The 15,943-nt window shown below is 32.2% G+C and overlaps 2 protein-coding genes across 5 annotated transcripts in view; one reads left to right on the plus strand and one right to left on the minus strand.

Moving 5' to 3' along the window:
- Positions 1–15,943, minus strand: part of Fife (regulating synaptic membrane exocytosis protein fife) — a 145,710-nt gene that overhangs the window by 37,498 nt on the left and 92,269 nt on the right. For all 4 annotated transcript variants that reach the window (XR_014435471.1, XM_083080502.1, XM_083080503.1 and 1 more), the window contains exon 12: positions 9,620–9,744. Coding sequence is in view for 3 of the 4 variants with exons in the window: in XM_083080502.1 (XP_082936628.1) it covers positions 9,620–9,744 (125 nt within the window). In the remaining variant the exon portion in view is untranslated. The remainder of the gene's footprint in view (positions 1–9,619; positions 9,745–15,943) is intronic.
- LOC145960802 (cytochrome c oxidase assembly factor 3, mitochondrial-like) overlaps positions 1–15,943 on the plus strand; it is a 132,613-nt gene that overhangs the window by 9,217 nt on the left and 107,453 nt on the right. The window lies entirely within an intron of this gene.

Below are 15,943 nucleotides of genomic sequence, written 5' to 3' on the forward strand. Positions count from 1 at the left end.
GATTAATGTTTCTCCCTCTCTCTCTCTCTCTCTCTCTCTCTCTCTCTCTCTCTCTCTCTCTCTCTCTCCCTCCCTCCCTCCTCTTTCTCTCTCTCTCTTCTCTGTATTTCACAATAAAATATTAATCGCGTTTACAGCAAAATATCGCAGTGTCGACTGCTATTCAAATTTCAAATATCGCGAAAGTTGTTTCAATTAGCATATATTGTACACAAAAGCCGAAAATATATTCATCGTCACCTGCTGTATAATAATGTCTAGGACGAATCCTTTGAAGAACGTTATACGATTCACATTAATTATAGCGCCCGACAGCTTTCAATTAAAGCACGAGCAGAGTCGAATTCAAATAGGTCGGTGAATATATCGTTATTATATATCGATGTACAAAAAAGCACGATCGATACATCACGACTATTTTTCTCTCGTTGAAATGGAAAAAGTAAGAGCGAAAAATGAAATTATAAATTACTTTTAAAAATCGATTTATTATACATCGTATTAAAGTAGACCGAAATTAGTCAATTAATATATTGAACGCTCATTTTATAATTTTTTACTATATTTTCTTCCGTATTATTTAATCTTGAATAACTGCTTTATTCTCGCGTATGATACTGAAGGATATTAAATTCGTATAGCATATGGCAAAATCGATTAGACAGTTTTTCTTCTTCTTCTCTCTCTTTCTCTCACTCTTTATAGTACATAAAAATATGCAGCTTGGATATAGGGTAAGCCATGTACTATTCTATGTATTCGCGTGTTCGTGACAGCATCCGCATATATTGCGACCAGCACCTCGGTACAAGCTCGTGCATAATTTTCTTTCGCAAGCAAACATTTATCGTTACTGTCGTTACGATGTAGAAACAAAACAACTTATATTCGGAAAAGATCCACAATTGGAAACTTTGAAATGAATTTTCCACATTGTACATATATATGTTAACAGACTGGACTCGCAAAGATCTAGCGAAAAGAACTTGTAAGAAAAGTAAGAACGCAGGCAATTTGAGAAAAAATATAATTTTATATTTTGCAATATTTAACAAAATGCAATGACAACGTATAATAATATAATAATTATGCCATGCTTAAGTGCTCCAGCGTTCAAGTTTTCTTTTTAAAAAATGCGATGTGAAACTGCATCGAAATGGAAATATTTATTCGTACAGGAGATGAGAAAGCATTTTCAACTTTTCAGATGTCGAACGATTTTCATTGCAAATCTTCTTTTGTATATTTCTGGATGCGATAAAAAGGGATTTATTGAGGGCAGAGAAACGATTCCATGTAGACGATACATAGTAATGCAGAATTTGATCAATTTTTTATGTTCAATAAAAGCGAACCTTTTTTACTTCCTATTTTGAGAAAATCTTGAAGAAATTTTGTGCTATTTATATGTATATGATTTATTTACGATTCAATTGAGAATTCTCTTAATTTTTTTAAAGTACTACTTTTTATTTATTTTTTTATTTATTTCTATACAATTTGTTCTTACTCATTTGTAATTTTTAGTAATTTTAAAATAATAATTTTTCGTCGAATTTTTTGCAGTTGCATGATCAATATATACTATTTAGATGTGATCGACCTCATAAATTTCTTAAGTAAGTCAGAGAATCTACGAATATTTTAAATTTGTCTGAATTTTCTCTTCTCAGCTAAATTATTTTTCTTATTGGAATCATATTCCACGTAACGGTGATCATCGGATTTGCTTCAATTCTCGATCAAGCTGTCATATACGTGTTTCGCGCTATTACACACACGTACAATTTTCTGTCTCGATGCTTCAAAACGAGCTTTTCAGCGTTCGCGTCACATTGTGTATGTATATTCACGTTGGATATATATATATATATATATATATATATATATATATACACTCTTTTTTTAGATCTTTTTTCTCCTCTCTGCCCCGAACCGTTATAGAGGGTAGGCTGATACCGGTAACTTGGTATAGGAAATAACGCGTATGAAAGCGATCCTAACCATCGGTTCGCCGTTTTCCATGATTCTCGTTCATTGTATGATATATCGATCGGTCAGAAAAATCCAATATGCATTTGCAAACGGACGTGACATGCTGAGGAATATTCATGGAACGTTGGTGGCGATACAATACCGCGAAGTTAACTAAAAAAGAGGACCGCGTGATTTAATAGCCGATCGATCGTCACAATCAAAAAATATCAGAGATAAAATCAGCACAATTTGACGCGGTATGCGGGATGTCGAATGCGGGCACCCGAATTGTGGTATTCGAGATGCGGGAACAGCAACATTTATTACAGGAATTGTAAAACAACCGGTTTTCAAATCGTTTTGGATCCCCGTATCGCAGAATTATTTCATTTTGTATTAATCTTTATTGCATTTGTAACAGTAATGCGATGGTTAAATTATATAAGTTTATTGTAGCAGACTTTTTATATTTTTTTACGTTTGATGGCAGATGTTAAATTGTTTTTTATTGAAATTAAAATTATTATTAGAAATATTAATTTTCTATCTTACTTTATGATGTATACAAACAATATATATGTATATATATATATATATATATATATATATATATATGTATATATATAAATAGCTATAACAAACATCCGAGAGATATTTTTACGTTGAAATTGGCTTCTCCTTTCCTTCCTTTTAAGCCAGCCTTATCGCGTTATCCCACCGTTTATTTACGATGCACAAGTGCCTCGTATTTCACCCCATTCGGAAACATTATTTAAAATAAGCGACTCGCCTGTGCTCGCGCGCATCTTGTTGCGAGCTCGTTTAACCCTCGAGAAACGTCTGTCTTTAGTTTCGCGTCGTCCCGAAAATTTACAACATGCTATTCGCTTCTAACAATAAGAATGAAAAGGGTCACAGTCGAGCAAGCGAATCTGTTTGGCGATGTCTGCGACGATAAGAGAGAAGCGTCATGTTCTGTCAAATATTTTTCGCAACATAATGAAATGGAAAAATTGCGTTTGAATGACATAAAGATAATATATGAAACATAAAATTAATATGAATTTGTGATTACTCGTGTAAAATTTTCGTGAAATATCACGATGAGACATGCAGACATAAGCGGGTTGTGAAAATTTTAGTGGACCAGCGAAAATAAAATTTCGAAAATTACGTTTCATTTTTACGGAAAAATACTGGAACTTATTACTCGCTATAAATATATACTGTAAATATGATTCGATGCAATTCAAGTGATATTTCGCAGAGAAATATGCTAATTCACATATGAAAAATTTATAAGACTTGCATTTCATAATTTATTTGAAAAATATAACTTTTTCTTTTAATAGTTTTTACATAGAAGCGCATGTAATTTAATACTTTTTATTTAACAGGATAAAAAGTTATTGAATATTTATTTGATTAAAATAGCGTATATATTACGAAATAATATGAAAAATTTCCAAGATATAAGTTTGATAGAACACATGTGATAGAATATTCATTCATGGTATAATATTAGCTTTGCAGTAGAGGCGTCGTACGCACAGTAAATATTTTTAAATTTTCGTATTTAAATAAGCAATCCTCGTCCTGTTGATTGCTTATTTCTTTGCATCATCGATTGTTGGAGATTAACTTGTATTTTCGTTCATATTTATGCATCAATATTGATGCGTTGGTGTCGCGTGGATGTTATCGTGACGTAAATATTCGTTTAAAATAACAAACTGAGAAAAGAACAAAGTGGGGATGACGCTTCATTTATCGTGAAATTTTATTTATTGTGAATTGAATTTATATAATTTATAAAATTGTTTTAACTCTTGGCAACAAAGCCTCTTTGTATTATTACCGTAAAATGCATGAATGTACTTATGGAAGTATTTTCGATGTAGCGAAATAAAGTAGCATTTTATTTTGCGATGAAATTCATTTCTCTTAACACGGTCAAATTCATTTTGTCGAGTTTACTTTATCATTATCAAATTAAAACAGAAAGGATTATATTTTCATAAAATAAATACAATTTATTCGATTTATAACAAAGTTACGATTAATGAAATATTAAATCAGAAATTGAATCGAGTGGGAGACGCGCATGATATGATTTTAAAATCATATTATTTTACTTCACTTTCAACCACTCTCATTTTAATTCTATTAACATCCAAATCTCTTTTCCAATCTCAATCTTCCAAGATCAACTTTTGATCCAAGATTAATTCGTATTGACATCTCCAATTCAATTCAAGTTATTGTTTAAATTTGATTCCTTGGTTTGCGTTTTTGAATAACTTGCAGAATCTTAATTTCTGATATGAAAAAATATCTTTCCCCATTTTATTTTTTAATAAAACGTGCTACATGAATTTATTAATTCAATTTCGTATATTTTTATGTATTTTAAAAATATTTCTCATTTGCTGTTGAAACATTGAATTTTACAATATGATCCTACAATTATTCAATCGCAGAAAAAAAATGTACTTGGTTTTTTAACTTATCTCCCCGTTTTTTGTCTAGTATCTGGAGAGTAATTTATCTACGAAACGTGCGCATATCACGCGCGAAACAACTTCGAAAGTATTGGCCCGCAATAAAAGTTTCTCATATGGTTTATTGGATCACGTCGACGATTAATCAACGTACTGTGTTCTCGTGGACGTTAAATTTCATTTCCGACGTAAGCCGCGTGACGACGATGTTCGCGTGACGTCAGAACGACAAACATTATCAGAACGCCCAGGGTCTCAGAACTGGATTTGCTGTTCGATCGACTCAACGTCAAACTTTATTGTTATTAATTACGGCGTGGGCGATCGTCCATTAACCGCGAGTGTATGTACGCGGTGCGCCGCCGTAATTCGCCGATAGATACATCACACCAACGATATGGCATAGGGTAAAGACAGTATTATGCGATCATTACTGTATGGGGATACAGGATAAGGCACGAAACTATGATAAGAAAAATTTTATATCTTAATTTTATCACGATATTCGCACAAAAACATCTTGCAAAAAAAATAATATATGTATAAATATTTAAATCTAGCGCAAAAAAATCTAGATTCTTATTAAAGATTTATTCTACATATTCGATCTCTTTCTTCGTTCCATCAATTTTTAACGATGGATTCTTTAACTCTGAGTCAGTTCTTTTATTGCAAACATTTCATGAGAGATCAGCATTCGTTTTAAATTCGACGCGTGAAATGTAAAACCGTTTACGACCTTTTTACCGTCATAAAATGAAAAAAAAGAAAGATCAATATTTAATTACGTTCTCGTTCTCGTTCTCATTCTCGTTTCTAGGTCCGATTTAGTAGGAACTTTGCTCTCGCGGGAGTTCTAATTACTCCACCCCTCTGAGAAAAACGTTCTTTTCATCTTCATTTCTCTCTGTTTTTTTCCTCTCTTTTACTAGCCGTTACTTAATGTATCTAACTAGAATAATATACCTAAGGCAGTATGAAATATTCTCGAATACTATCGAAACATAAATTTAACGAGAAACATGTTTGAATTTCTATACATATATATTTATATTATGTTTATTTACATTAAATCAATTCTTAATTAATAAAACAATTAGAACATTAGAACAATAGAACATTAATTTTTTTTGGTAGTAAGAATATAAAAACAATTGCGCCATAAATGTAAAGAAAACTTTTACTACTCACTAAAAGATGAATTACTGATCGAATGCTGCCAAGATAGAATTTTATAGATGAATAATATATAATACTGCTTAACCACCGTACCTGTATCGTACGAACATTGAGAAAAGAATAACAATTTTTTCGTCTTTCTGTGCGTCCTTGCCCTTTTTCTACTCTAGACACCTTTCGTTATAGTGGATTCACCCCACTATGCCACACATATCGTCATGTAAACAAGGATATGTCGCTTTCTTACACAAGATACATTTGTATGTATTTTGTGTACAAAATAACGGCGCGTCCTTGTTTATAAATGTATAAAGAAATGTTTAAAAGATCGATAAAATAATTTAAGAAATTATAAAAGCAATGTAGCTGAAAACATCAAGATTATGAGAGGAAGAAAATCATATATTATACAATAATATATATATATATTAAATAAATCATTATTGCGAAGATAAGTGAGCAATTAATTGAATAAATAATAAATTACTAAATTAATAAAATATTATATAAATTGTATAAATCGCTTATCCCCAATTATGCTTTTCCGAAAAAAAAAATTTTCTCCTTCCTTGTTTGTTCTTCGTTACTTTTTCAAGGTATTCACACAATACTCATTCGCGAAAATATGAATAATTATGATTATGCGTATAATTATTAAAATAAGATAATTATGCGACACATTTTTACATAACATTTTCAACATTAATCACACACACAATGTGTATTCATTTTATAATACGATGGGAGAAAAAATTCCGATTACTCAAAACTACAATCCACTGGGAAAATCGCGCGCTCGAATCACACAATACCATCTTTGTTGTTAACGAACATGGACATATTTTATAACGGAGCGATGGTTTCTGCTTGCCGTGCGAATGATAAAACCACTGCGTGTAAACAACGCGCTATACGTCGCTAAAATTCAGTAACATATAGTTATTACTATTGTTTACATACGATGATATTATTGTTGCTCGCACGAGAAAAGCAGAATGAAATCAACACGTATTTTGTCGTTGTAAAATGTGTAGTATAAATACAGTCGCGCGATTTTTCAGTGCTAAGCAGATTGCAGCTTCACGTAACTTTGATTTTTATTCTCTGAATCGTAATATAAAATAAAGTGCGAGTTTTCTGTATGATTAATGTTGGGAATATGCAAAGTAACGTATCGTATAATCATCCTATTCTGATAATTAATATGCGCGCGCGCGCGATTATAATTAGTTGTTATTGCAAATGAATGAGAGTGGTAGAAACGGCAAAAGACAGAGAGGAGCAAGCTCTAGAATAGTATTAGGCAATTAAAAGATTTGAAATTTGTAATTTTGTTAATTTATTTGTTATCTATAAAATTAGTCTCTCGCTTGTCTTTCGAGAGAATGATTTCATATTATTGTATAAAATATTCTAGCTTTTATTAATAATTTTTAAAAGATAGTTTTAATATTAAAATAAAAAAAACAATTAATTTTTAATTACTAAAAGAGAGTTTTAATATTAAAATCAACGACTAATTAAATTTTTAATATACCATTTGTATAGTAAATTATCGCCATATGTTCTGAATTAAATAATGAACAATAAATTCAGTATTTTGATTTCGAAAACAAATAATTTAAAAAAATATTTTAATCAAAAGCGAAATCGGAGAAATTCTGAATTATATTAACGTCTATTTTTAGCAATATAGACATTTTTGATTATTTTTTAAATTTATTTTGCAAGCAATTAATATTCAGGATATTTCAATAATAATTAATTTAATATTTAATATTTTTAAATTTATCTTTGCATTATCTTTGATCAACTTTTATAATATTGATATTTATAATATTGAATTAATTTTGGTACATTTGTTTTTTATTTTATTTAATTCACTATACGTGTTTTTTAAAAATAGAATACTATGTGATTAATGTTAAATCAAAATTTGTATCTTTAATAAATTTTGTTTAATTGAAAGAAGCAATAAATTCGTGATTTGATCAATAAATTTGCATTTAATTATATCATACATTCAAATTTGATTTCTCGTAGTGGAAACGTCAAATGAACGAAAGTCAATTCTAATGGAGATCTACTCCAAAGTTGGACAATAATAAATGGACAATAACAAATGGATCAATTGGAATAGATGTTGCTGAGTTTGTTGCTCGTTCCGATTTTACAAGTGACAGTACGTAAGCGGATTAAACACAAGCTCGATTTGCACGGAAACGTCGCGTTGTGAATTTTCGTTTCATGTGAGCAACAAGTACGTCACGCCTGTCAGAATATGTATTTGCTATTTCCCGTTTTCACTCGCAAAATTCAGGACACAATTTTCTCTTAATCCCGATTCGATTTTCAGCCATTGACAAGAGAAATGAGAAAAGGATGGAAAGGAGGATGGAAAACGCGCTTCTTTTATATCTTTAGAGGGATAATACGCGCGTAACGAGAATGCCGGCCATTGTGCGATATCTGCACGTTTCTTATTAGACGTTGTCGCCGAGCGCGAGAGGAAAGTTCGCCGATGATAAGCGATCGTCGTCGGGAGCCCTTCATGGAAATGTAATGACGGCAAACAGGAGCGAGAGAGCGTCTCTCCTCACCTTCTCGATCGATCGATCACCGTCGCCCACCTATCTATATCGTATCCCTTTGTGCGCGATGACACTCGAGGGAAAAGTTAGAGAATTCAAAGCATTATACTTTCCGCCTTTTCGCGCAGACTTACATTTGAATGACGTCTGAGTTTCGTACTGTTTAAACCATGCAAAGAAATGCTCAAGAATGTAGGTCTTGCTTCGAATTTTGTATTGTGTAAATATGGCGTATAAAATATATAAATAAAATATTAAATCGACGTGTCCTCTTTTTCTTTACGCTTCACACGTTTTTTTATGCTCAATAAATAGCTAATTTTAATTTATTCATTCTAAAGTTGGCATTTTGCATTGCTATGGACATGAATATGTTAATAATCGAGACTGTAAATATGAATATGACTTTTATAATAAAACTGGTTGCGCCAATTAATGCATAATGAGTTTCTGCAGTTGCATGACGTTAAATAAAATACATCAGTTTTAACGTAAACACAAAAATATGCAAGCGAATAGAACGGCTTTTTTCGCTTGACTGTCAGTACTTCAACTTTAAATTTAATTAGAATCGATGCGTCAGGAACTGTCGATATTTATGCGCATTTACCATTTATAACAATGTCCGACAGGTAATGGTGAACGTGTGACAGGAAAATATTTTTGTCTCCATACAGTATTTGCTTTTGAAGTATGTTGAATATTTATGTTACGTTGTTTGAGTGTTATTCTGTATGCGACGATTGGCTGGATACAACGCGCGATAATTTTCTTTCATTTCGTAAATACGTGTATAAAAAAAATGGGAAATTTAAAATTATAAAATCATTAAATTTTTCGAAAACATTGGGAACAAAGAATAGGTATAAAATTAATGTTAAAATTATTGTTACAAAAATGCAAAACGGATCACGTGATTCTAAATGAAACGGAGCATAGTAACATCATTAATCTATTATAATCTTGTATGTTCTTGAACAAATCCGTTGAAATTAGTTGAAATAAAGTATAAATTTTATATTAAAGTAATAAAAATGAATGGTTTTATATTTGTATACATCTAATCATTATATTTAAATTTTTTACTACATATTGTTTTATAAACGTTCGAACATTAAATAAAACTACTCCAAAATATTTTACATTAATGCATCAAAAATATATTAGACAATAAACAGTTAACTATTATTAATTCGATTAATTAATTAATCTCAGATTTAAACAAATAATTTGTTAAAATTTGAGAAAGATAGTAGAGAATCTAGGTAGACAATTTTCGAGATTATTCTTAAAAATCTAGATGTAAAAAGTAACAATTGTAATTTTAACAATTATATAACATGTTCTATGTAAATATAAACATCAACATACCTTGTCGCCTTGTTGCAAACCGGCTTTCTCGGCAGGGCCACCCGGTACAGTCCACACGATGCACGCAAAGGTGCGCCCGTCCGATCCGGTTTTGCCGCCCACTACTCTCATGCCAAATCCGCGTGCTGTAACAAAAGGATATAACGTGGGCTGAGAATGTGTAGTGCGCTGCACCGTCGCAATTTCCGGATATCTCTCGTCTCTGTGGGTAGGATTTGCGTCACCGAGAACACACAGTTGTGTACGTATCGCACACACCGACCTCTTCTCTAAAGTCATGTTTTGCAACACGACGTTAATCCAGGAGCAATGTTTGTTTTAATGTACCTCCCTCTCTTCCCTTCCCACTCTTACAGCGAATTTATACGATATATATTCCGAATAGGGAATGCGACTGCAGTCGCAATACATCAGATTTAGGAAAATAATTAACACCCACGCTCTCTCCCTCGTTGTAAACGTGAGCGATTGCGTTGATTGTTCGGATAACAATGTTATGTTGATAGCGACTCTACGCACGTCCGAGTATTTGTAATTTAGTTATGTGAATTATTACTGCCGACGTTTCTTTTTTTCTATAAAAGTAGGAATTTAGTAAGTTTCAGAAAAATCAGATTGAAATATAAAAATTGTGTAATATTACTCAATAATTTTAATAATTCTTTATTTTAATTTCTATGATGTCATCGCAAAGATATAAACAGAAGTTTTTCTTAAAATTTGCATATCAATTATTATAGCTCAGTTTAAGATATTGCAAGTATTAAGTATCACTCTGGTAAATGCATCATTTTCTCATCACAATTTTAAAGAGCAAGAAATTTTAGTAAAAGAATTAAGAATCATTAGTCATTTTATTTGCTGAAATTGGACACATTTATTTCTCCCTAATCCACTTAAGCTGGCAGAAGTACCCTCGAATGTCGTGTCTCAATCGCATCTTGTGATTAAGCCCGCTTTCACGGAAATACAATCCGACATGATCAAGCCAATTTCGATCTGTAAGGATTTCGTAACATCTGGATAAACCTTCACGCCATTAGCCGCGCGAATTCGACAGACCCGCGTTATTGCCAGTAACCGCAGATCCTACGTCCATTAGGATGAGAACTCACGTAATGTGCCTCCGCGAAAGCTCTGGGAATTATAGACGGAGAGGATCCGTTTCACTTTTGTACCCAATCTTACATCGTGCGGATTTCGTATAAAATTTACATTAATGATGTTTAATGCGATTAAAGTGCTTTGAGAATTGACTATTTCTATCTTTTTGGGAGTGTTAATTTTCGGAAAAGCAAAAGAATTAACAGAGATCTTCCGAGCTATATCACTAAGGAGAAATTTAAAGTTTAATTAATTATAATATTTATACAATAGAAACACGAAATTTATTTAGCTCGAGAATATTGCAAACGAATTTGCGAATTAATTTTCTATTCTCGACGAAAACCGAGTTTATCTGGGTCGATGGAAATTAATAACGCAGGAATTGCGGAAAAATGATCGCACAATTGCCGCTTTTTATCGAATAATGATCGCGTTTACGTCGGAAAAAGCGTGAAATAGGTTGAAAAAGTTCACTCTTTTCGCGCTATTTGCGCGGATGGAGCAACGTAACTCGCTATCGAAGTTTTAACGAGCACAAGGGATGTAACGCGGCGTGGTGATGTAGGCCGAGGGAAGTCGGAAGGGATAAAAGCGATAAAAAACGGAGAGATTTGCCGATAATGGCGTATAACATTCGTAATTTGGCTGCCCCCTATGGAGCGAGGATAAAGGAATTGCCAGATCGATTTTCTCCAGCTTCACGTGCGGCATGCTGTTCCGGAACGATTCCGCTTGTCTCTCACGTTCGCATCGTAAAAGCGAGTTTATACCATTTGTTATTTACGGTTTTTTCATAAGTATCTCCTGTAAAACTGAAGATAGCGATCGTGCGCAAACAAATTAAAAAAAAAATTATCAAAAATGAATTTATATTAAGCATCGCAGTTCAGTTTGAGAAATTATTATTTATATAAGATATTTTTTGTTTTATGGTATATATATGAGCGTATAAATCATCAAGAATAATCATTTATAGTAGAAATGTGAAAAGTAATGTTATTACAATTAATAAACGAAGTAAATTGAAGTTTTGCATGGGGTGGTGTGTTGCTGAGGCAACAAGGCTCTTGCTTGTCATGTGAGGAGCCGTGGGTTCGAGTCCCGCTAAGGCCAGAATTTCTGCGATAAAGTCGCCCCAATCTCCCTCCCATTCCTTCCTTCCCCATTCATCTTTTCCTCTGACCCATCTGTATAGTTCAGGTATATATAGTATGATATATCAGATGTATATGAACCATAGCACAAACATACATTCTTGGCTTCAATCGCATCTCTCTAATGAGAGAGCAGTCTTTCTTCAGCAAGTTGATGTTTGTTGGAATCTAATGACGTTGAAGGTTGTATTTATAAGGTGTAGTATAAGGGCAAACTATAAGGTGTACTAAGGATATTATATGTACAAAATTTTTTTTAAACATAATCATATGTAGATCGATATCTGAGTGAACAATATAACTTCAATTCAGATTAATCTTCAAAATTATTACTATTCGGTATCTTTTAAAATTTAGTTTGAAAATTTATTTGATATTTGTTATCGAGAGAATCGAATGAGATTAAATCGTTATCATCGAAAGTGATTAAAATCCACCCCAAAGTTCTAAACTTTTATTTACTCTCGACATTCGATAGAAAAAGAGAGACAGAGAGAGAGAGAGAGAGAGAGAGAGGGAGAAAGAGAGAGAGAGAGATTCGCCTACGGGAAGAATCAATATAACTAGCCTAATCCACTCATCACACGCTTCTCACTTTGGTTCTTCAGTACGACTGCGGGAAAATATCTTTTCTCTCTTGATAGACGATCTCTTTACGCTCATCTTCCTTTAACCCAATTACCAAGGTCGTGTCGTGGAACAACGTGGGCGTGGTACGCCAAAGCATCTTAGTTCGAGGTTGCGATGACGGATGGCTCGAAAGGGCACGAGAAAAGAGTGATCGAGGACGAGATGACGGAAGCGCGGTTCGGCAAACGAGCAGCTATGAAAGGGGAGCCAGGGGATGTGAGGCACCTACGTCCTCTCTCGTGTTACGCATATTGCGAATGCAGTCAACATCTTCGCGTTCGGATGCATCTACGCCTACGTGGTCAGCTATGCGGTATTGTTACTCGCCGCCAGTAATAGTATTGTCTTCGTGAGTATTAGTGTGAGAAATTCGAAACGCGAACGCGCGAGGAGAAGCACTTAATTAAGTGTTATCATGCTAGCCGTGTGTACGTAATTTCGTTCTGATGTGTACGAATTAATCCCACTTCTAATCGCTGCGCATAATTCTATCTCGTACTGTCATTTCGCATACTCATGAAGACACATTCGTTATATATTGTTGATTTAATAAAGTTTTTCGTGTAATGTGTAATTGTACGGCAATGCTAGTAGAGAATGAATATAAAAGAATTTTTTGGAAATTATTTAAAAAAAATAGTATTTTTGTTATAATAATATATGAAAAAATATATAAGTGTGTTATAAAAAAATATATAAATTATATATATAAACTATAAAAAAATATTATGTATTTACTTTACGATATTATTTTAATAGAGTTTTTGTTTATGTGAGTTTTAGAGAAATTAGTGTCAGTAATGAATACATAGAAAAAAATATCAATGTTCCGTGAACATGCCATCGGAAGAAATCGTCGCGATTTTAAATTCAATCTTCACGAAGAATGAAAAATCTTACTTAAGAGTATTTTGACAAATTGGATTAAAATCGACCTCATCGACGGTCGAATCAGTCGCGATTTTAAATTCAATCTTACCGATGAATCGATTTCACATTCCTTGACATGCGAACTTGCGTTTGCACAAACGCTACATTAACGAGATGCGACGTGGACGCGACGTCGTACCATTTAATTGATCAATGTCATCGAGCTTTCCAGCGGACCGGGATTATCTGTTAATGCTCTGACGAACTGATTAAGGAGAATCTCGTTTGTGTCGTAACACTGGGATAGCTCCAAGAGCAATCCGGTTAGAGGTTTCCCTCGCAACGCTATGGTAATTATCAATAAGTATCAGTCACAATTAGCTGTGCGATAAAGCTTGTCAGTATGTTGTATTGAATTTGCTAGGAATTTTGCGTTTGTGTATTATTAATTATTTTCTATCAATGTTGATCGACAAAGAATTTGCTCAATAATTCGAAAAAATTGTATTCCTTAATATCCAATATATTACTCTTAATTTTTGAATTTATTGTTAATCTGCGAATCTTATTTGAATTTTCTTAATGTTTAAATTATTTTTAATTAAATTTTAAAATAAGTTTAATTAAATTTGATGAAAAAGTACTCTTTTTAAATTATATTTCAAATTATATTTCAGAAAAATTTTCTCGATTGTACATAAAATAGATATTACCAAACTCATAGCTTGAAGATTTTTGCGATTGTTTGCGAAACGAAAAGAATGCAATGTGAATGTTTAAAAACGACAAAGCTAATTAAAATTGAAGTTAACGTTCAAGAACTTGCAAGAAGCGCGATCTAATTACGAATAACACGTAGGTTGCATAATTATAAACTACGTGCCGCTCATTTGCACATGTTATTTTATGCTCGCGATAACGATGTTAATTCTGTATGATAATTCTGATAATGATGTTAATTCTGAATTATATTATCGTCAAATTACTTACATATTTAAAATTAATAAATTAAAGTTAGTCGAAAGTATAAATTTGCGGTTTGATTTACTTTGTAAGGAAATATTATATAATACTATTTATTATCTAAAAGAAATCATAATTAGCACACACGTGACAATGAGTATCCAGCAGGTTTGAAAAGAGGATGGACTGAATAATGGAAAATACATCTGCTCGTAGCCACAATGGTGTACCTGTTGCGGACAGTTCGAAGCACAATTTCTCGCATCTTCGTGGACGATTTTCTCATTTCACTGACTTTTTTTTTATTCCTCTCCAATCATTTTGCATCTTTCCAATTTCGTGGAAATTCATGAATATTTGCTCCAAACAAATTTTATGAAATGTTGAAAAAATATCGTACGTTTATATTTTTCAAGAAAAAAAAATTTGTTAAATTTTATATCGTGTATATGTGCGCAGAGAGAGAAAGAGATACAATAATAAAAATATATACAATAAATATTGTATAAAATTAAAATTATATATACTATATTTTTAAATAGTTATTTTAATCAATTCGAATAAAAAGATTGCATATTATTTTTACTTTGTCTCTACAATATTATAAATTAGAAACATCCTTACAGAAAGATTCAATTATTTTGCAAAATAAAGTGAGAATGGTAATGATTTTATTACTTTCGTATAATTTTCTATAGTGAATGTGACACAGAAAAATCTTGCTCGAAATCCATGTAAATATATATATAATTATAATATAGCTTTCACACATCTCACGCCGTAATATACGTATACTTGAATTTTTTCGTCCATTATTATTTTCATTAAACTTGCTCTTGTTTCCGCGATTGTTTGCCCCCGAAGGTAAATAGTTTTAAATGTTTGAACGAAAGAAAGTTCTCTTTTACAGAAATATTAGCATCTAGATGGTGATTTTCTTAGCGTGACGGTGCTCTTAAAATTTTGCAAACAAGCGCTCGATAATTTGGAAGTGTTTTCGAAAAACTTCAAGAGTGACCGAGAGATCTGGAGAATCATAAAAAAACATACTATGAATATTTCAGAAAAATTATTTTTTTATCAAATAAAGATTTGTTTTACTATATGAGAACGAGATCTGCAATTTCATATTTTATTAAACGCGTATGTTTAATAAAACTCGCTCAAAGTTGATTCAAGTAATATTTATATGTGAAATTTTATGTGTATAAATTTGATTGTTACTTCTTTCTGTAATCTCAACATTTAAACTGTTACTTTGAAACGCGTAACCGTGTAAAAAATGTTGATCACATACAATCCATTAGTTTGATAACTTTGTTATAATTTTGTTATAAAGATAGATCTTGATAGATTACGTACGTTTGTAAAACATACGTATGTTAAACGTATGTTTTACAAACGTACGTAATCTATCAAGATCTATCTTTATAACAAAATTATAACAAAGTTATCAAACTAATGGATTGTATGTGATCAACATTTTTTACACGGTTACGCGTTTCAAAGTAACAGTTTAAATGTTGAGATTACAGGTCGAGTTCTCGCGCGCAATTAAATTCTAGCGGCAACTCCATGTTTTTCTGCCCTGTTCGCCGAC

This window comes from Camponotus vicinus, unplaced genomic scaffold (genome assembly GCF_025532165.1).
Source record: "Camponotus vicinus isolate PSW18456_S1 unplaced genomic scaffold, iyCamVici1.0 SCAF_10, whole genome shotgun sequence".
Lineage (NCBI taxonomy): Eukaryota > Metazoa > Arthropoda > Insecta > Hymenoptera > Formicidae > Camponotus > Camponotus vicinus.